The 20,830-nt window shown below is 60.4% G+C and overlaps 2 protein-coding genes across 3 annotated transcripts in view; one reads left to right on the forward strand and one right to left on the reverse strand.

Annotated features, from left to right (window-relative positions):
* Nucleotides 1-6,914: 6,914 nt before the first annotated feature.
* Nucleotides 6,915-11,070, reverse strand: NENF (neudesin neurotrophic factor). The gene is made up of 4 exons (XM_037495873.2): nt 10,857-11,070; nt 9,216-9,276; nt 8,195-8,298; nt 6,915-7,449 (listed from the first exon to the last, which is right to left on the reverse strand). Exons 1-4 carry the CDS (start codon nt 11,031-11,033, stop codon nt 7,273-7,275), a joined length of 519 nt encoding a protein of 172 aa, XP_037351770.1. The 5' UTR covers nt 11,034-11,070; the 3' UTR covers nt 6,915-7,272.
* Nucleotides 11,071-16,783: 5,713 nt separating this feature from the next.
* PACC1 (proton activated chloride channel 1) overlaps nt 16,784-20,830 on the forward strand; it is a 30,617-nt gene continuing 26,570 nt past the window's right edge. For both annotated transcript variants that reach the window (XR_008550096.1, XM_037497419.2), the window contains exons 1-2: nt 16,784-16,875; nt 19,193-19,274. Coding sequence is in view for 1 of the 2 variants with exons in the window: in XM_037497419.2 (XP_037353316.1) it covers nt 16,840-16,875; nt 19,193-19,274 (118 nt within the window). In the remaining variant the exon portion in view is untranslated. The remainder of the gene's footprint in view (nt 16,876-19,192; nt 19,275-20,830) is intronic.

Genomic DNA, 20,830 nt, shown 5'->3' on the forward strand with positions numbered 1-20,830 from the left:
CTTTAATAATTAAAAATAACGCGGGATCCGCGCTGGATGCTCACGATAGCAAAGAGCCCTAGCGTGACTTTGTTCTTGGGCAGCGATATCTGTGCCCTTCACTCCCGCCCTCAGGGCACTGCCCCATGAGGTTTCCTCCTCCCCCAGGGCCTCTCGTGGCCTGTTCCTGTGCTGGCCAGAGTCCTCCCTGGGCCCAGACCCCTGGTCTTGGGCTGAACGCACTGCTGGATCCAGGAGACGCCTCAGGAAATGGCCCCTGGGCAGGAATGACTGAGGCATTGTGGAACGTTCAGGTGGAGGAAAAGAAAAGAGGAGGTCCAAGAGGATCGGTGTCCCCCAAAGCCACATTGACCGCTGACCAGGGGACCCAGGGCCGGTCCTGGCTGGTCTTTGGCCAGATTCTTGGCTGTTATGCAGGACTAGTGTGGGGCCAGCTCCCCACTGCCCATGAGCTTCCGGCCATGGTGCATGTGTGCTGGTGGCTGGTCTCTCCTGGAGAGACCCGCCTCACGGCTGGAGAGAGCCCTTGCAGGGCAGTGACTTGGCCTCAGCTCTCTCTCTGTCCCCACCTCTGCTCATAGGCCGGCAGGGACAGGCCGTGAAACAAGGATGACAGCGAAGCTCCTTTATGGGGGGGTCAGAGGAGTGGGGACTTTCACTGCTTGTTTTCTTGGCAGTGAACACCAGGATTCCAATAAAACCCACCCTAAGCCCCAAAATAAGTCACAAAAAAAGCTGTTTCCCAGGTAAGGCAGGCAGGTTTAGCAGGTGAGAGTGCAGGGCATCAGGCCCCTTGGGTTCCAGAATCCGCACACCCTCCCTCCTCTGCCCTACACGAGGGGCAGCTTTGCGTAGCCTTCCAGGGTGGAAGGAGCTGGGGAGGGCACGAGGCTCTGGAATGACAGCGTCCTAAGTTATGGAGCCCTCTCGTTGGGGCGGGGGGTCCGCCCGGTGCTGTCTTGGCAGGTGGCTGTTAACTGGGGGTGCCCGAGCAGTTAACTGCGGCAGCACGGGTGTCAGTGAGCGCCCATTAGCGGCAGCTCCGGGGCGTCCGAACCGGACCAAGCACCCTTTACCGCTTCCCAGGGCCTGGTCACCGCGGCGTGGCCCCCTTCCCAGCTGTGGGCCCTCGAGAAGCCCTCTGGCTTCTAGGCAATTCTGCGAACCAGCTAATAGCCTTTGCCAGGGGTGACCCTTCCGCCTGCCGAAGAGAACCGCTACACGCCACTGCCCTCTGGTGGCCAGAGCGGGAAGCCGGTCAGCGTTGCGGGGCGAGAAGCCGCTCCGGGCCTGCGGGTCAGGGAGGCCGCCCCAAGGACGCGGTGCCCGCTGAGCACGACAGCTCTTTGCATGGGGCAAGCCAGAGTGGCGCTGTGACAGGCATGGCATAGGGAGCGGTGGGGGACACCCGAGACCACACTGGTCGTCAGGGACGCAAGGTATCCCCTCGGACCCCAGGCAGGGCGTGAGGGTGTTGCTGGGTGAGGCTGAGGCTGCATCTCGACACCGACCCCGGAGGGGAGATCGAGATGAATCGAAACCTTCCCAGGGATACGCAGGCTGGGCATTGCCACCGAGGAGGGAACAGATCAAAGAGCACTGCGCCCAGGCTGGCGCCTGCGGCCTGCATGCGGCGGGAGGGCTCTGCGGCCCCTGCCACTCATTTCTGCCGCTTTCGGGTCCATCACGTTGGCCCCAGAAACAAGTCCTGACGGCCAAACCCTGTGAGGTTGGGGCAGTTGCTTAACTTCTCTGTGCTTGATTTCTTCACCCATAACACGGAAACAGCAGCGCCCCGAGCTCAGGCAGCGAGCGACCTGGAGCCCGGCTCGCACTGGGCGCGGATGCAGCGGCACTGTCTCGGCCACATGCTGCTCGGCAGCGGCGAGCGCGGGGCCGGCACCGGCCTCCCGCTCCTGGGCGCAGTGTTCTCTCCAGCGGTCACTCCCGGGGTGCCCCAGCCTTCCCGCTGCCCGCGCTGCGCTCCCGAGGCGGGCGCGGTGGAGCTCCGCGGCTGGGGGCGAAGGTGCGGAAGCGAGAAGCCCGCGGGAGAGCAGCGGGTCCCGGCCTGCGGACAGCGAGGCCCGAGGAGCGGGCTCGGGCCTGAAGCTTCGGGCCCTCGGGCAGCCCTCTGGCTGCCACGCCTAGCCAGTCATTACGGAAATGTCCGGAACCAAAAATAGAAGTTGGGGGGGGGGGCGCTTAATCCTCCGACCTTAGAAGAGCTGCGGGGGGGCCTCCCTGGCGCCGGGTTGAGCGCCGCGCTGTGAAGCTGTCCGCAGCCTCTGCAGTGCGGGTTCGATCCCCACCGGCTGGCGAGAAGCCCACATGGTGCTGCTGCCCTCAACAGTGTATTTCTATCGTCTGCCTGTTCTGCTCCCCGCTCTGTCTCTGGTGAATCCTCTCACCCCCTGCGCTTCTGGCCTGCACCCCAGCTCTTGTACAAAAATAAATAAAACCTTTATGAAAAAAAAAGAATTGCTGCGGGGACGGGCTGCAGGTCGGCCGCCAGAGGGCGCTGTCGCCCGCGCAAGTGGTGGCGGGCGGGCGGGAGTCCGCGGGCGTTTCCACGGAAATCCCGCCCCGCTCAGCAAGTCGGTACCCAGACCCGGTCCTGGGGCTGGGGTGAGGGCGGGGGTGGGGGGGTCCCCGGGGGGGTCACCAAGGTCACCAGCTCCTGGACCCGGGGCACCTATGATTTTCCCCTGCGCGACTCCCTGCCAGGGGAGCAGGGACAGTTTCTGGTGGGAGAGCTACAACGCTCACTTACTTGATTTTTTTTCCCACCCAAGGAAGCTTTATTTGAGGTTGAACATGAAACCCACAAATCCACATCCGTAGTAAAGGACAAAGTCAAAGAAAACAGGCTGGCAGCTACGCACAGGACTGTGTGTCTTGGGCCCTAGAAAGTGATGAAATGATCATCTCCCATCAAGACAAGTCCTCTGTGTCTCCCGGCCACTCGGGCCACTCAGGGTCCCTCCTGGGCTCAAGCCTGGGCCTCCATCCATACCCAGGCTCCCACAGGTCCCCTCATCACATCCACCAGCGCCACCAGCCCCGCGGCCACCGCCAGTCCTCAATGCATTAGCCTGGCTCCAAGCTGACCTGGGCACGCTTGCTCCTCCCTGGGCACCCTCGCCCCTCCAGCCACAGCTCCTCTTCCTCCTTTCCTGTGAGACGTTCTGTCTCTCTGGGGTGTGCGATCTCGATTTCATACTTCCCAGAACCAGCTGGGTGAGGTCTGCTTTCTAGCAGCTCCTCACCAGCTGCTCCTCGGTTTTTGGGGTAATGCCAGACCCTCTTTAGTTTGTTTCTGTATCCAAGGGAAGTCAAGGCTTTCCAGCTCTCCAGGGCTCCAGAATAGTCCTGACTTTGTTCTGCGGAAGTACCAGGCCCAATCCACCCACAAAGCTCCCCTTTTAAAGCTTCGCCCCTCTTGGAGCAGCGCTTTGGAAAACGTAGTTCCAAGTCCTTGGCTCTTTGGAGACCAATCTCAGCCAACGGTGGGCCTCACTTCCCCACAAGGAGACTGCTGTTCGGCAGCTCTTTCCTGCCAGTGTCCAGCTCCAGCCTCCAGCAAACACCTCCCCATCACCCTGCTGAGCTGTGGGGTGATCTTGGGTCCCTCTGCGAGTCCCTCTGCTGTGTGGTCACTCATGTCCTCGGTGGTGGGGACATCATCCCTCAGAGGACATAGGGGGCCAGGGTTGCTGGTGGGGGGATTGTGGGCAGTTGGGCACAGAGGTACAGTCCAGGTCTAGCTGTGTGGAGCTGGACGTACGTGGTGGCACAAGGGCCATCGTGCTCATTTTAAAGGTGAGGGGACTGTGGCTGAGGGAACCCGATGCAGGCAAGCCGCGCTCCACGCTTCTCACCGCCTGCGGGGATTTACAGCCCAGGGTTGGGGTCAGCCGAGCTCCAAGGGCGAGCCTCTGAGACCATGTCCAACAGCATGTGCTGCGGGGTGTCTTTTTTAAGGTGGGGGTAACCGTGCTGACATCCCTGGCCCCAGTACTGGCCTCTGGAAATGGTCGTGGCAACACCTGAGCCTCGTCGGAACCATCCAGGGGAGGTTATGACCCAGTTCAAGAACAAAGCTTCCAGAGTGAACGTATTCACTTCTCAGTTACTAGACCAGCCATTTGGTACCTGCAGGAGCTGCCACACCTGCATAAGGAGCCTCATCTGAACCTGCAGGTGCGTTCTGCCACCATCCTCGGCTGGGTGGGTTCATTGTCCGCTGCTCTCCACCAAATGTTCTCTGTGTCCCCTCTGACTCTGCCCTTATGTGCTCAGCCTCTCAGCTCAGGTGTGCACATCACACATGCCCACACCAGGTGTCCGCTGTCAGCCACACGTGCCCCAGCCCACGTTCCCAAGAGCCTCCTACATTCAAGGCCACAGAGGCCAATGGCGCAGAGGCCTGACCATCTTCATCTGCCCTACGAGGAGCCTCGCAGATGGTGCCTGGGGAGAGCTCTGTGAGGCCCCTGCGCCTGCTCCCGAGGGCAGTGCCCTGGGATTGAGCTTCCTTTACAGAAAGTGCTCCTGGTTCAGTGCTCAGCCTTGTGAACCATGAGCAAAAGAGCCCGGCTTACGTGGATGACGCGGCACATGCTGTTTGCGGGCCTGGCCCGCTGTGCCCCGAAGCCACAGTGCCGTGTGACTGTGCAGCGTTCAGCCGGTTCCTGCGACTCCATCACCCGCGCCACCTCCAGGATGCCCGTGGCTTCCCCAGTACCATGCAGGTCGTGAGCCATGAAACCGGATTCTGCCAGGTGGGCCCGACCTGGAGCCTGTCTCCATGCACCTGCCAGGTGTGGTGACCCCAGACAAGCTGCGGGCGGGGGTGGGGGTGACAGACCTGGGCGGATGCAGTCCAGGCGCAGCTTGCGGGGGAGGGGGGGGCAGGGGGGGGTTGGGAATGAGGGGGGTATCCCAGCCAGGCCCATTCTGGGGAAGATGCCCCAGGATCATCGTGGGCGCCAGGTGAGTGCACCGCCTGCTTTCCAGCCAAGGCCCCGCAAAGTGACCAAGGCCCCAGGTCTGGGCGCCCCACTCAGCAGGGGTGCGTGTTCCCAGCCCCAGCTGGTGGCTTTGCAGACTGTGGAGGGCCCCTCTCGCTGGGCCTTGTCAGGAGACCCCAGGGCCGCGAGGTTGCCTCAGTGTCTGTGGAAGCCCACTTGGCTCCAGAGCCCGGGCTGTGCCCCAAAGCAGCACCTGGGGGAGGGGCTGGTGTGTGGCACCCATATCTGGGAGGGGAGTCCAGGTCCGAGTTGGGACTGGGAAGCATGAAGGCAGGGAGGTGGCTCAGTGCACCCCAGGGTGCTGTTGGCCTGATCCACTAGGTCTGGCTGACTCAGCCCCCTGGCCCCCTTAGAAGCCTGCAGGATGAGCCTTGGGGTGCGGGACAGGTCTGTGGCTCCCTCAGATCCCCGGGGACTGTGGACTCCTTGCTGGTGGCCAGTGCGCAAGATGGAGGTGCTCGGCCGAGGAGCCCGGGGAGGGAGCTGAGCGCACGGGACCATCTGGTGTGGACTGGGACGGACAGGGCTGATGACTGCCTGCACGGGCCCCACTGGGGAAGGGTGGGGTGGAGGGAAGAAGAAGCAGCCCAAGAGAGGGAGCCCCCGCAGGTCTGGGGAGGGCCTAAAGAAAGCAACTCGGACCCCTGACATCCATCACCCAACCTTCAGGTTTGCATATCTGGAACTCTGCTTATGACCCTACCGGACTCAGCTGGCACAGGCCTGCCGGGAAGCCTTCCCTTGGGGAGCTCCTTCATGGCACAGTGCTGGGGCCTGGCAAAGGCCGGCCGGGCTCCTCCAAGTGGGGGGCATTCTCACTCAGGGGCCTGCTGGGTGCAGGGCGGGGTGGGGCAGACCGGAGGACAGGGATCCTCAGGCACAGAGGGATAAGAGCCTTTTGAGGAGCCAGAGAAGGGGGCTGGTGGCGAGACTAGTACTTCTGGTAGATTCTTGGGGAGCTGGAAGTGGGGACCTGGCCCTCTGCGGCAGGGAGTGGTCTGGGGACTGGAGCCCTAACACCACTGGGTGATGCAGGCAGAGGGCGCCAAGGAAGCAGAAGCCGCATTCCAGGCACCCCCAGGACACACAGCTCTTGGTGTTTGCTCCGACATCATCCATTTCGGGGGCGAGACCACATGGCCACAGGCCTCCCTGATTCTGGGACCTGGAGCTCATTACACCCCCAGTCTAGGCTGCTGGGCCAAGCAAAGGTCCAACGGAACCTCAGAAGGGACAGGGCAAGTCCCTCAGGGGACGATAATGCGCAAAGTGGGGTTTCTTCAAGTGCTTCTGCAGGTCACATTCTGGGAATCCTGCAGGGGGACCAAGGAGCCTTCTGTTTACTGCAGAGTCTCTCTCGTGGTAGCTGCTGTTTATTTTACTAAGAGCCACAGCTTCTTGTCAAAGAAATATCTTTCCTGTGACATTGCCAGGGTTCAGCCCAACACGGGGCTTCTCAGCCTCGGCGCCAGAGATGTTGGGACCTGAGAATTCTCAGTTGTGGGGGCCTGTCCAGCGCACGGGGACTGGTTAGCAGCCCCCCAGGATGCAGATACTCCAGCAGCCCACAGCTGTGACGAATAACTTGAAAAATGTCTCCAGACATTGCCAAAGGCCCCTAAAAGGAGCCTCGAAAGATGTGACCTGGGTCCAGTCCAGAAGGACGTCCAGGCAGGCCCTGCTGGCCGCCTCGCCACTACCCCCAGCTGCAGGCCACTGGAAGCCAGAAGCCCCACCCCCTCCTCGCCACCTCTCTTGCTTGTACCCACAGGCCTGAGGTCGCCTCCTCTTCCCATACCCACCCCTCCACCTAATCCCATTTCTGCAATATCTTGGGAGTGCCCCCCAGGCTTGTTGGGGAGCCCCTCATGCACTGCTGCTGAGGCCCCCACAGAGGGAAGTGCGGGTGTCTCCTGTGTCAGAGGATGTTTACTGCTGTGCTTATCTTAACATAAACATGGTCCCAGCAGAAAATGTGGCAAATCTTGAAAAAAGACGGAGCAACCAAGGTCCCAGTAACCCCGCTCCACCAGAGGGAGCATGCGGATGTGGGGAAGGCTCCCCTGTAGCTGTGGTGCACCCCCGGCCCTGGTGTACAGGCAGGGGCAGGCCCCCAGGAGCCAAACGCAGGCCAAGGGCAATGAAAGGGGCCACTGCCAGGCTGGATGGTTTTATTCAGATCCAGGGACAGAGGTGAGCACCGCCTCAGGGGTTTCCACCACGTCCCCTGCCTCCAAGAACCTCAGAACTCGTCCTTGAGGTCAAAGTGGGGTTGGTCTTCTGGCTTGAAGTCCAGGTTGGGGCTCCCGTCGGCGTTGAGGATTCGCCGGGCGGTATAGCCCACGATGGGGTACTTGGCTTTGTAGACTCTGGTGAAGACGTCCTCCAGGGTTGCCAGCTCCGCGGCCGTGAGGCCCGTCTGAGGAGAAAGCCAGGGAGCGTGGGGGGGTGGGGTGGGGGGGGGAGTGACTCCATGTGGGCCTCACCAGCCCCGCCCCACTGAGGCAAGAGAAAAATTAGCTCATCACAACAGAGTGACAATCATCTTTTAAAGAGATGATTCTGGGGGATGAGGGGAGCAATTTTGCTGTGTGGTTGATGCAGGACCCCAGCCTGGGGTGAGAGGGGGCACAGTGCTGCCTGCCTCACCACCTTTCCCAATAAACCCCCACCCCCTCCCACTATACACTCACACCCATTCCCCTTCTCAATTCCTGGGTGCCTCTTGTGTCTTAAGAGTCTGGCTCCTTGCTGTACAGTTGGGGTGACCACCAGCCTTTGGCTAAGATCACTTGGACCTGGAAATAGTTTTGTTCATACTGATTTCGCCCTCATGGAAATTTGAGAGTGGGGTGACCCTGCTTCCCCACCCCCTTCATCCGGAGCTGCCCAGAGGCCTGAGTGGGTCTCAGAGTCGAACAGCAAATAGGTGAGAGGCCGGGGGCAGCGGAGGCACTGCACAGGGCAGGCTGCTAGGCAGGCCATGCCCATCACTGAGTCGGGTCACAGACTCACAGCCTGGACTTGATTCTGTGGCAGTGGGAGTCATGAGAGGCTCCTAAGCAGCACTGGTCTAGTAAGATGTGGCCAGAGGTAAGCAGCACTGGCCTAGTAAGTCGGGCCAGGCCCCAGCCAAGGGGGTGAGTGTCCCCACAAAGGCTCACCATGTCATGCGTGAGGTCTGCGGGGTCCAGGGACATCTTAGCCACCCCTCTGGTGGAGTCCTTGCCCGTCAAGGCATTGTAGGGGGCTCCTCGGCCATAAAACTCTGTAGTGGGGGAAGAGGACGTGAGTGTGGATGTGGGTGCAGAGCAGCAGGATGGTGCAGGCTGGGCAGGGGGCTTTGTCCTGGTGGGAGAGGAACAGGGGCACTGTAGAGCTCGATGGACACCCCCGCACCTGGCTGGATCCCACTAATTCAGAATATGGAATAAACCACACACCAGCTGAGTGTGATTAAAAAAAAAATACAGAATAGCAACCATCTCTTTAAAAATATTTAAAATACAAATAAAAAGATTCATTTTTCTTTCTTTTTTTTTAAGATTTTGTTTATTTATACAAGCACTGGGTACAGTCAGAAGTGAGGGAGGGTGAGAGAATTCACCAGAACCAGAGCGGGGAGCAGAGCAGGCAGAAGGACCGAAGTACACTGCTGAGGGGAGCAGCAGGCGACAGGAGAGGTCTGCATGCCATGCAGGACCCTCCTCCAGTGACCGGGGAGCAGCCGGGGATCGAACCGGCGCTGCAGAGGCTTCAGGCAGCTTCGCAACCCAGCACTCAACTGCTGCGCCACCAGGGAGGCCCAAGATTCATTTTTCTTAAAGGTTGGTGGAATCCATGTCTGTTTCCTTCCAACTGTGTTTGATGTCACAAGGCCAACCCCAGGACATCATTAGTAATAACCACGAGAGAAACCATAAAACAGCATGCCTGTTCTGCTCCCCGCTCTGGCTCTGGTGAGTTCTCTCACCCTCCTGCGCTTCTGACTCTACCCAGTGCTTATAAATAGATAAATAAATCTTACAAAAAGAAAGAAAGAAAGAAAAAAGAACCACCCAAAGACTGTTAACTGGACCTGAGGGAAAGGGTGAGCCCAGTGCCCCTCACCTTCCTCCACCTCCAGTGCCCCCTCTGGCTTCTGAGTGCCCCAGAAACAAGGATTCATTAGTCCAAACCACTCACCCTTTCCAGAAGTGACATCAAACACCACCCCCTTCACGGCCATATAGATGGGCTGGTCTTCCTAGGAAGCAGGGAGTTGCTGGGTGAAGGCAGAGCCCAGGGCCTGCAGAGCCCCTTAACAAGACCTCTTCCCAACGGGCCACAGCATGGGGGGCTCAGGCTCAGACTGAGACCCCCCACTGCCACCTTCACTTACACATCAGTGATGTGGGCAAAGTCTGCAGGACAAAAGATCATGCCCAAGGCCAAGACGACATCTTTGTTTACCAAAAAACAAGCAGACCTATTCCAAATTTCCTTTCATCTCCAAAATGCACTGGGACGGATGGTCTCCCGGATAAAGGAGCTATTGTTTACCTTGCTTCTAGGTAACATTTCTTTTTATGAACACATCCAGTTGTTGAAATAACCAGACTGGCCCCTGACCCGCAGGGCCGGTGGCAGAGTAGAGATGAGCTGGCCTGTCTTCTACCTGAGGTGCTGGGTTGATTCCAATTCCTTAGAACGAGAATTGGCTGCATTATGACTCTCTCTACAAATGACTTTCTAATCCAGTGAGTTCTTTCCTTGAGGCTTCTTCCAACATGTGGAATTCTTGGGCCAAACCATACAAACTTTTTATATGTCTCCAGCTCGTCCTTCACAGTGCTAGAAGCATGGGATCCGTTCTGTCTTCCCACAGTTCTGACAGTGGGTTTTGTGCTTTATCTTTGATAGATTCGAAGGTATAAGATGTTAGTGCAAAAAAAGTTCAGCGTGACATTATTTAGTATATATGCTGCCGAAGCAAACACCAGCATGACATTATTTAAACAGGGAAAATGAGAAACATTTAAATGTGTGACTTGGGAGCATGATCACAGAGATGGGTGACCCCACATCCTGCCAGGGCCACAGTGCCCTCTTCCCTCCGTGTTCTCTGCTCTTTATGACCAACCTCTCTTTACAAATGATGCCCCAACTGGCATCACTACCTAAGGCCAGGCTGCATCTCCCCCAGACCCCCACCATGGTTCATCTAGGCGCCTTAAGTTGGGTTGGGGGGTCCAGGTCTGAGGGTTTGGAGAGAGAGAACTATAGGCATGACTTGCTTTCCTGAGTGTAAAAGCCAGAAATTGGTGCCCGCTTACTCTGAGGACTCTGAGATGCGATGGTGCTGCGATGTCCCAACAAACCATTTGCCCCACCTCCCAATCTGCCATCAGACCCCTTGGCCCTTCTCCCCTCCCAGAGCCCCCTCCCCAACCCCACTGAGGGTCAGGGGGTTGGGAGGCGTTGTGTGGGCGCCCCAGGACTGACTTGTGTGTGTGTCTGTGCGCGCACGCAGGGGCTATTCCCACCCTCCGATCGCCCCAGCTCGGCTCAGCCCCAAGGCGCGGGCACGGAGAGGTCCCAGCGCCGGGATCGCACACCCCGCCGGCCCACGCCCCCTGGCGCGGCCCCGCTCCCCTGAGCCCCGCCGCGCCCCAGAGAGCAGGCCCCGTGCCCGCCCCAAGAGCGCCGGCTCGGAAAACAAAGTCGGGCAGCCGCCAGATCCCGGGAGCGCAGCGAGCGGAAGAGGGGCCGGTGCTTGATCCGGGAGGCCGCGGCCCGACCCCGGGCGCGGTCTGGAGTCGGACCAGGACACCCGTGCCCACTTACCTCCGCCCCGCCGTAGCGGGCCAGCTCCTCCTCCGTGAAGAGCCGCACCGGGGGTCCCCGCGCGGCGGAGCGCGGCGCCTGCCCTGCCCGGGCTACGGGCGGCTCCGGCGTCAGCGTTAGGACCAGGGCCAGCGCGGCCAGCGGCCAGAGCCGCGGCCTCGACCCGGGGCCCGCCATGGAAAGTGCGCGCAGCAGGGCAGGCGCGCCCGGGGCTCAGCAGCACGGTCCGGGGCCGGAGACTGAGCCCCGCCCCGCCCTGCCGCCGAGCCCCGCCCCCGGAGAGCCCCGCCCCCGGAGAGCCCCGCCCCGCAGCCGAGCCCCGCCCCGCAGCCGAGCCCCGCCCCGCCCCTCCTCCCATCCCCTGACCACCCGCCCCAGCTCCGCCCGGCGCCCTGCCACGCAGCGCCCGAGACTTGGAGCCCTGCCCACGCCACCAGCAGCTCCGCCCACCGCTTGCCCTCGGCCGCGGAGCTGGAAGTTTACAGCTGGGATTGTAATCCGAGGCTCCCGGCTCCAAAGCGCGGCTGAGGAGTTGAGCGGAAGCGCGACCGTGTGGCGTGTAATATCGTGTGCCGTGTAATATAGTAATATAGTGTGCCGTGTAATATCGGGGGGAGGCCGCGGGCGGGGGCGAAAGAACTCACCAGAGACAGAGTGGACGACAGTAAAGGCTGATTTATTAAAATACTCTGCAAGGGAGCAGGGGGTGACAGGGGAGCTATACCTCTGTCCTGGAGGAAGGATTTGGGACTCCTGTTTATAACCTGTTCGGGGGGGTGGGGGCATTTCATGACTAGGGGGCGCCGTTCTCTGCTGGTTGCTATCTGCTTAAGCATCAGATTTCGGGGCTTTCCCGCAGGAGGTGTCCTGCCTGGCAACGTTAGCCCAGTTTCATCCCTAGCCCAAGGGTCACGTGGGCCCGCGGCCGGCCCCTGCCAACACCAGCTATGCCCTGGTGTCTCCCCGCATCGTTCAGCTGAGCAAAGTGCACACTAGTTCCAGCCCTCTGAGATTATACCCGCCTTCGGTTCTTGGTTAGCTGCCAAGATGGCTGAGACCGGCACTTAAGCGTTAGCAAGGTCTCTATAAATACAGAACCCCCCAAAAAATAGGACCCTAACTTTATCGATTCGCTGATTTTTTTTCTCCCCAGTAGTGGTTAAATTTTGGGTACCCCAAGTGGATTTGCAAAAGGGAAGTCACGGCAAACCCCCAAATACTAATAGCTAACACGTGTGCAAGGCGTCCTCCATTACTTTATTCAGCAACTATTTCTGGAGGCCCTCCACCTGCCAGCTCGCCGGCCCCTCCCGATCAGACAGGCAGCCCCACACTCGGCCGCCCTCCGCTCTGGCTCGGGCCAGGGACGGCGGCACGTGGTGATGACCACGCAGGAGAAGCACTAAGCAAGGCAAAGGCATGAGGGCCGTGGGGTTGCAATTTTGCATGGGCTGACCGGGGAAGATGGTGTTTGTAATCAAAATCTGCAGGAGGTGGGGAGGGGAGAGGGTAAAGCAGTCTGGGAGCTTGAGTGCGGGAGGATGAGCTTGGGAGGTGAGGGGGAGGGGCCGAGGTGGGAGGAGCCTGTGGGCCTTGCAATGCTTATTTTTAATCTCTGGCTTTTATGCTGAGTGAATGGAACAGAGGCGGGGACTCAGTTAAAATGCTAAGGGAGGGCCTCCGTGGTGATGCAAGGGGTTAAGTCTCAGCACAATGTCAGCAGCCACTGCAGCGTGAGTTCGATCCCGGGCTAGGGAGATGACCTACATAGTGCAGCGGACCTCTCCTGTCTCCTAGCTGCTCCCCTCAGTGCTATATTTCAGTAGATCCACCTGTTCTGCTCCCCACTCTGTCTCCGATAAATCCTCTCACCGCCCACACCTCTGGCCTGTACCTCAGTTCTCGTATGCATAAATAAATAAATCTTAAAAAAAAAATGCTAAGGGAACTGCTGGGCCAGACAGACACGGAGGTGCCTGTAGAATGCCAGCAAGAGAGATGGCTGCTAGGACCAGCTTGGTGGCAGGGGAGTTGGTGGTGAGTGGGGGACAGCAGATGTTTAGAAGTGCTTGTGAAAGAGCAGACAAGTGGTATGAGATAGTGTCATCCAGGCAACACTGAGATCGCCTGAGGGTTTTGGCCAGGACAGCCCGAGGCAGGAGAGGTGGTGGAAGAGCAGCCTGTAGGAGATGGCAGTCAGCTCAACCACTTAGATGGCAACCTCAAGTGTCAAGTTCCCAGTTAGCTCCAAGTTCCAGGAAGGGATCCAGAGCAGAGATACCCATCTCAGAGTCCCTGGGGAAGGGTTATGTTTAAAGTCCCAGAAGGATGAGGTAGCCAGGAAGTGCTGTAGGCATGGAGATGAGAGGGCTGAGGAGCAACTTATGGGGCTCCCCCACCCCAATATTTTGTGGTTTGCATGGAGATGAGAGGGCTGAGGAGCAACTTATGGGGCTCCCCCACCCCAATATTTTGTAGTTTGGGAGAAACAGCAAAGGAACCCAAAGCTGGGATTGCAGCGTGCCAAGCAGCTCAGCTCTGGTAATCAAAGAATCAACTCCTCACTATCGCTCTCTGCAGCAGGGCCTGTTGTCAGCCCCTGTTTGACAGATGGTGGAACTGAAGGTGAGACTCCTTGCCCAGGTAAGGGGAGATGGCAGGGCCCAGCCCCCAGCCCAGGCTCCGTGTGCCCGGGGTCTGCCCCCAACCACCAGGCCACATTTTGTACATATTCAATGTGGATTCTGCAGAGTGACCTACAGAGGGTCCCCCCACCGCCCCTGGCATCTCCATGTCTACATCAGCCTTGTACCTGCCCGCTCCCTTGACAGGACTGTGTTGAAGCTTAAAGTGATGACAGATGTGAAAGGCCACACAGGTGCTGTGGGGTCTGTGCTTCTGGTATCATGGGGTGTCAGGTTGGAAGGGCCTCTACCCCCGAGTGAACTGCACCCCCTTCTCGACGACACCCTGGCACCTGTGTGCTGCATCTCCAGCTCCAGCCCTTCCTGGCTCCGTGGCTCTAAGTCAGGAACTTCTCTGGAACAACAGAGACACCCTGTAATATCTACAATGAGATCTAGCTTCCGCCTCCCTGAGACGTGGCGTCAAATCTGTAATTTGACAGCTACTCAGCGGCACTGGGTCTCTCCAGCCAGTGCCCTGGTTATACCCAGATCCATCTTTCCAAAGGGACAGCCACCTGCAAGGAAAGCAGAAGCTGTTCTAAGTTGAACAGAATGACTGAAGAGCAGGGGCCTGGTGCACTGCTGAGGGGAGAGGCTGAGGGGCACCCAGAGAGGCAGCAGATTACCCTATCTGCAGTGGAGGGGGGGTCCTGGCTCAGTGGGGACCACAAAGCCTGCAGCCAGTTCTGCATTCCAGATGGTGTGAGCATAGACAAGCCAGGGCCAACATGCCTCAGCCTTGATCAACCTGCCCTGACTCCACTGTGTGGCCCTCCATTACCCTCCAGTCACACATCCTTCTGCCTGTGCTCCAGCAGGGCCTTGTACCTGCCTCCCAGGGTGCTGAGGTCATGCTGGACTTCTTGTCATTCAGATCTCACACACCAGCAACTGCCTCCGCAGGGCTGCTCCTGAACCCCCCTGGAGAGGTCAGCACCACCCCTCCAGCTCCCTGTCTTTCATTTTTGTCGGTGTTCTTGTTACCAAAGAATGAAATCATTTCATTCACTTGTATTGGAGCATCTCAGAAATGCCAGGCACTGCCAGGATCACTGGATGAAAAGATGCAACAGAACAGCCTTCACGGAGCTGACATTCCAGTGGCGGTGACTGGAAAGAAGTGGCAGCAGAGGCTGCATGCTGGGGGGGGGGGGCGGGCGGGGGGGAAGGGCAGGGATTCAAGAAATCCAGGGGTCAGTGGATCACACTCCTCCCAGACAATGGATGGAGTCCTTCCTTGCCACTTCCTGGATTCCTAGTAAGGGTTGCTGCTGGCAGCTTGGCCAAGGATGGAGCCTGGCCCCTGGCCTGGCGCCTGCAGGTGGATGAGCAGAGGCGCCCAGGTGTGCAGCAGCAGCTGCTACCTCTGCTCCATTCTCACCTGGTGCTCTCTAGTGTGTGTCTTCACGTGGTCCTGTCTCTTTGTAAGGACGCTAGGCATAGTGGATTAAGGGGTCACCTTATCTAGGATGGCCTCATCTTAGTTATGGTTTTGCATGATCCTGTTTCCTAACAATGTCACATTCGGTGGTGCCAGTAGTTAAGCTTCCACCTTGTCCTTTGGGGGACACAGTGCCACCCATATGGGCATCTTAAGAGTGTAGATGGTAAGTCAAACCATCTCACTAGCTCCTAGGGAGGGAACAGAAGGAGGTGGAAGCCCTGGCTCTGGGGACTCCCCTGGTAGAGCTGAGCTGAGAAGAGACCTGCCAGGAGCCCAGAAGGGGCAGTGAGTGAGCAGGAGCCATGTCCCGGAGGCTGTGAGGAGCAGGCTCTGCAGAGTGCAGGGCAGCCGGCAGGGCAGGAAAGGGTGGAAAGAGGCCATCCAAGCTGGTAAGGCCAGGCCCCTGGTGACTGTGGGCATGGAGAGGTTGGAGCCCGCTGGCATGTTCCTGTGACCGGGAGGGGACAGCTGGTACAGTAAGCACTGTGCTGGGGCAGCCCTGCCTTCTAGCATGGGGGCACAGCAGAGCCCTGGGGCGGCCACTGGCTTCTGCACCCCAAGGCCGAGGACGTAGTGAGACCAGACTGTGTTCCTTGAGGCACAGTCTCTCCTTCACTGCGGGAGCCCACAGTTTTGCAATTTGGTGGGACAGCAGAGAGGGCCAAAGGGCAGCACTGGGTGTTTCTGTTTCCTTCCAGCCCTCAAGTCCTGCGATTGCCTGACTGGCCAGCAGCCGTCCTGGACTTAATAGTTGGGAATTTAGTAAGTGGCTTGTTGTTTATATTTGTTTTGGCAAGGACTGATAAGTGGATGGGAAAAGTGTTTTCCATTCATAAATTTATCGCGGATCTGTTGGGTGCCTGCCGACTGGGGTGCCTCCTGTCTCCTCACATTTCACAGATGTGAGCAGAGTGGGCGCCTGGGGTGGTCAGGGGGTGATGGGGTTCCCCGTCGACGCTGTCGGAGGTCGCTGCCCGTGGTGATGCTGCGGAGGGGGCGCGCTCAGCAGCCCGGGACAGGTCGCCTTCCCAGGGCCTAAGTCAGCTCTGCCTGCTTCACTGCCCGGGCAGCTGTTCAGGCGGCGGGAGAGGGCGCCCCGGGCTGCGAACACTGCCAACACCCCCAGCCCCAGGGCGAACACTGCTCCTCCATCAGGGCTTCTGCTCCGGGAGCAGCGACCCTGGGGTTTCGCTGTACGGTGGACCGAGTCCGCTCTGTAGGGCCTGCAGCCCAGCAGGCCTTCCCTGCCCGAGCCTAGGAAAGGCGCCCCGGCATGTCACAAGGCCCCGGGTCGCGGCAAGGGCCCGCTGCCGGCGGGGGTCAGCTCACACGCCCAGCGCGCCCGCCCCGTCCTTCCTGTAACCAGGTGCCCCCGCTTCCTCCTCCGTGAACGGGGCAAATAGGAACCTTTGCCCGGTTCCTCGCAGTGTCAGGGCGCCCGGCCCGGGGGTCTGCATTGCTGTTCGGTCGGTCACCCCGACCCGCTTCCTCTGGCCTTGACCCCGCAGCGCCCCGCCCGTCGGCCCGCCCCGGGTTCCACGTTCCGCTCACTCCCCGGCCCTTCCCCACGCCCGCCGTGACAAGGAGAGGAAGTGGAGCCGAGCCGGGCGCTGCGGGGCGGCGGAGCGCTGCGGGGCAGGGTCCCGCGGGCTGGGGATCCCGCGGGCGGGGCCCGGGGCGCGGACGCGCCCCCGCGGGAACTGCATTTCCCAGCCTCCCGCGGCGGGCACGGCGCATGCGCCCGGGCCGCTCCGCCCGCCCCTCGGAGCCGCCCTCGCCCGCCGAGCCCGCGGGGCCCGGGCTGCTGCTGCGGCGCTCCCGGGCTGCGCGGCGCCCTCGCCCCGCTAGTGCCATGATCCGGCAGGAGCTCTCCACGTCCTACCAGGAGGTACGCGCCGGGGCACGGCGAGTTCCCCCAGGGGCGCAGGGCGCGGGGTGTGGGGCGCGCGCGGGGAGTGTCCCGGGCGCGGGGTGCGGCGTGCGCAGGGCCGCGGGGAGGCAAGAAGCGGGCGCCGCCTCCCGGACGCCGCCCGTGACGGGCCCGGGAATGATGCGAGCGGGTGTGCCCCGCGCCGGCCGCGGCAGGTGGACGCGCCCCCGCCTCCGCGCTCCTCCCCGGCTGCCGGCAGCGCTGGGGACTCGGGGATCACACCTGCGGCGGCCGCGGACTTGGGGCGCGTGCGCTCGCCGACCGGCTCCTGCGCCCACCTCTCCTCCGCGCCTGAACCGGCACTTTCCAGCCCTTTGTCTCCTGCTTGTGCCGAGCTCCAGGCTGTGCCTCCCGCTTGTCCTCCGCCCAGTTCTTCCTGAAACTCCTGAGCCGCTCTCCTCCTCTCGGGGCCCCGACTTTGGCCATCCTTGGAACCGCGCGTCCCTTGCCCCCCAGGACTCCCTCACTTGCCAAGTGCAGACCGTTCCCCAACCCCAGGCCACCGCTGGTGACCCTGGGGACCGCCACCCCTGGGGTCTCTCCCGGTGTCTCTACCTCCCCCCCCCCCCCCCCCCCGCTCTCCCTGTGCTGTGCAGATTCATTTCGAGGCCCTGCCTCTGTGCACACGATTCCTTTCTCACGCACCTGGACAGCCTAGAGCTGCTCAGTGGCTCGCAAGTGTGCACAGCTGCGTCCCCTTGACCATCCCCTCTCCTCCCCTGCGTGGACTCTGGCCACTTTAGAAAGATGCGTGCTCACAGTGCGGCTTCTTTAACCTCAGGCTGCACTGGTGAACCTTCCTCCCCACCCCCCCTCCTGCGGCCTGGATGGTGGTGAGCCCTGGCGTACCCTGCACCCTGTGAATAGGGGATGACCCGAGGCAGGCTGGGGCCCTGAGCCACAGCCTTGCCATTTCTTAGTGCAGGACTTGGGCTGGAAACCGCCTTGGGGGTCCAGATCTCTGTTTCTCACCACCCCCCTACCTCCACTGTTTCCATAACCGGAAGGGGCCTGATGGGTTTCAGCAGGTGCTGTGGATTCTGTGCTGGACCCTAGGGAAGTATGGCCACCGCGTTGTCTTTCCCGACTCTGAGTGTCGGAGTAAATGCTAGACCTTCCTTTGAAGTCAGAACCCCATGCCCCATATCCTCTGTCTCCTGTGTGCCTTGTCAAGTCGTGTAACTTCCCCATTGCTCCTGCTGCAGGGAGGGAGGTGCCCCCACCTGGGGTGGTGAGGGTGAGACCAGTCGTGAGGACATGAGTGGTGTGCGTCGGGGTGACCCCCGTAGGGTAAATATCAGGCTTTTCTGCCCTCCTGCCATCAGCATTGATGATGGATCCCTTCGGTCCTGAATTCATGCCTGATGGCGGGCACCTGGAGTAGGGTGTGGGCACACGTAGATGGGTTCATCTGGGCTAAGACTGGGCTTATAAGGGAGGCGTCACAGGGACGCCAGCAGAGCGAAAGAGGGACCAGAGCAGAACAGCAGAAGCAGAAGAGAGAACAAGGCCACGAGAGAATGCTGGAGAGCCTAGAAAAGAGTGAAGATTCTCTGGGGGCTAGGAGGCCTGCCAGCCTCCTGGCCCCCCGGCACCCCTACCTACTGTGTACCTGGTAAATCCCAATAAAAGCCTGAAAAAGCCACTGAGGGCTCCAGGACTCCTCCTTCATCCATCTGCTCGGGTCATAGAGATCCTGCCCTGTGGCCTCCTGCCTCTACACCCCCACAGGCTGGGTCTGTCCAGGCTGTACCGGCCTCCCCAGCTGCCTGTCAAGCTACTGTCTTCCTGGGCGTCCCGGGCCTGGAAGTGGCCCAGTTTGGCCTCAATATTTGATCTATGGCTGTGGAGAGTGCAGTGAAATCTGCCCCCCAAGATATATTGAAGCCTTGACCCCCCCCCACCACCACCTCAGGGCGTGACATGGTTTTTCGCAGGTATCACCTGTTGAGATGAGGCCACTCGGGATGGGGCGGCCCCTGATGCAGTAGGACAGGTGTCCTTGGGAGGAGATGGGCCTGCGGGGCCAGGCCAGAGGAGATGGGCCAGGCCAAATCCAGTGGGGCTGCACTTCTGGCGTGGCTCCGGGCCCCGGGGGACTGACCTGCGGGAAGCCACTGTGTGCTGAGTGCCCGTGTCCTTGCCGGTGGACTTGGCGCCACCCCTTGTCATGTGCCCTCTGACAGCCAAGCGTAAGTCCAGCAGCTTCTGCTTTCTTGGTGGGGTGGAAAGGCTGGGCTGATGTGGCTGACGTGGCCTCTTTGCTTCCCCCCAGCTGAGCGAGGAGCTGGATCAGGTGGTGGCCAACTCGGAGGAGGACAAGGAGATCCAAGTCCAAGGTCCAGGAGGCTCACCAGGTAAGAGGCTGCTGCTGGGGGCCTGCCCTGCCTGGTGTCCTGTGCCCGGAGTCCCCCTGCTCTGGTGTCCCCCTGACCCACTGTTCTGTGCCCGTGTCGGGGCTCCAGGGCTGCCCTGGTTTCAGAGCTGTACATATTTAACCAGCCTGGGTCGCTACCCAGGTCTCTGCTCTTTCCTCGGCTCCGGTTTCTGCCGATCCTGGGGCAGGGCCTTTGGGTGGGAGGGTGAGGGCCTCTGCTCTCCGCTCCTTTTCTCTGAGGCGTCGTTTGCAGTTGTGTCTTTAGAGTCTGGACCTCACCCGGGGACCCTCTGGGAGGCCAGCTAACCTGCCCTGGACACCAGGTCATTGCCCCTGGGGTAGTGGGCTCCCCTCACCAGCTGGCCTCTTAGGAGCCTTGTGGTAAAGTCTGATGCTATCCCCCCTTTCTGCCCCCTTGGCTTTGGTGACACAGTGACCCTTCACTGCTCAGGCCACTGCAGCCTCCTTTCTAGTCACCACCCAGCACTGGAGATTGATGGTGTCCCAGCTCTCAGTCCCACAGGCCATCGCACCCAGGCCCAGCCCGTGTCCCCTCCCCCTGAGGTTACTGAGTACCCCACACTTCTGGACCCTGCTCCTGCAGGTGCACAGGTGCGAGCTGTGCTCGGACATCCCCCTGTCCAGCCTTGACCTCAGACCTCCCGTGCGGCCTCCCCTGCTGCTTCTGTTTCTGGCCTGGCTTCACCACGGAGCAGGGGGCCCTGGGAGTCCTTTTTCCCTCCTCCCCTTTTCTGTGCCCCTCAGCCATTCTGACCTTTAATTTGGGGCCTCACCGCCTCCGCCTGTTTCATTGCCCCAAGTCCCCTCCTCCCTCACAAGGTTGTCACCACATCGTGGTCCAGCTTGCTCTTTTTTGTACCCCCAAACCTCCTCCGACCCTGGCGGGGCTGCTTGCCAGCCTCTGCATGGTCCCCGACCTGTGCCCTCCACTGTGCCACTGTCTTGTTGGTGCATCTGCCTACGGGTTAGTGTCATGGCCAAGCACACGAGCTCTCAAGGGACCGGTATTTGCTTTGCACCTTAGCTACGCACTGAAGGTTTGTTGAATGAATGAGTGAGTGAGTGGGGCTCCAGTCTGACCCCAGGTTCTTGGGTGGATGGGGGGTGGGGTGGGATTCTGCTCCGTGTGTCCTCTGTTTGTGGGATGGGGAATGAAGGAAGACTGGGGGGATGAGGAAGGAGGCAGCACCTGAGCTGACGAGCAGGTGTGGGGACATGGCCTGGCTGGGATAGAATGCGCTGGAGGAGGGTGGTGTGGGGCGCCTGGTATGTGGACGCCTGGTCATGGAGGAGGGGCCGGCGCCTGGGCACAGCTGACACTGCTTCTCCACACAGCTTGGCGGATCCCTAGAGTCCCCATGCTTCCTGCGGGCAGAGGGGATCCACCCCTGACTCCCACCCCTCCGAGTTCTGCAGCCCCACAGCAGAACCTTGCATGCGCCCCGAAGCCCCCCATGGCCAGCATGCGGCTCTGGCCTTGACGCTTGATTGCGGGAGAACCAGTGACTTTCTCTG

This window comes from Talpa occidentalis, unplaced genomic scaffold, assembly GCF_014898055.3.
Source record: "Talpa occidentalis isolate TD23 unplaced genomic scaffold, MPIMG_talOcc4v2.1 talOcc4.8, whole genome shotgun sequence".
Classification (NCBI taxonomy): domain Eukaryota; kingdom Metazoa; phylum Chordata; class Mammalia; order Eulipotyphla; family Talpidae; genus Talpa; species Talpa occidentalis.

Bases quoted from the DNA above. Each gene is read 5' to 3' on its own strand.
- NENF (XM_037495873.2), bottom strand. From the start codon at position 11,033: ATGGCGGGCCCCGGGTCGAGGCCGCGGCTCTGGCCGCTGGCCGCGCTG. The intron at 9,277-10,856 runs GTAAGTGGGCAC...CCTGCTTCCTAG, and splicing joins CCCGCTACGGCGGGGCGGAG to GAAGACCAGCCCATCTATAT. The intron at 7,450-8,194 runs GTGAGCCTTTGT...CTTTCTCCTCAG, and splicing joins CAGACCTCACGCATGACATG to ACGGGCCTCACGGCCGCGGA.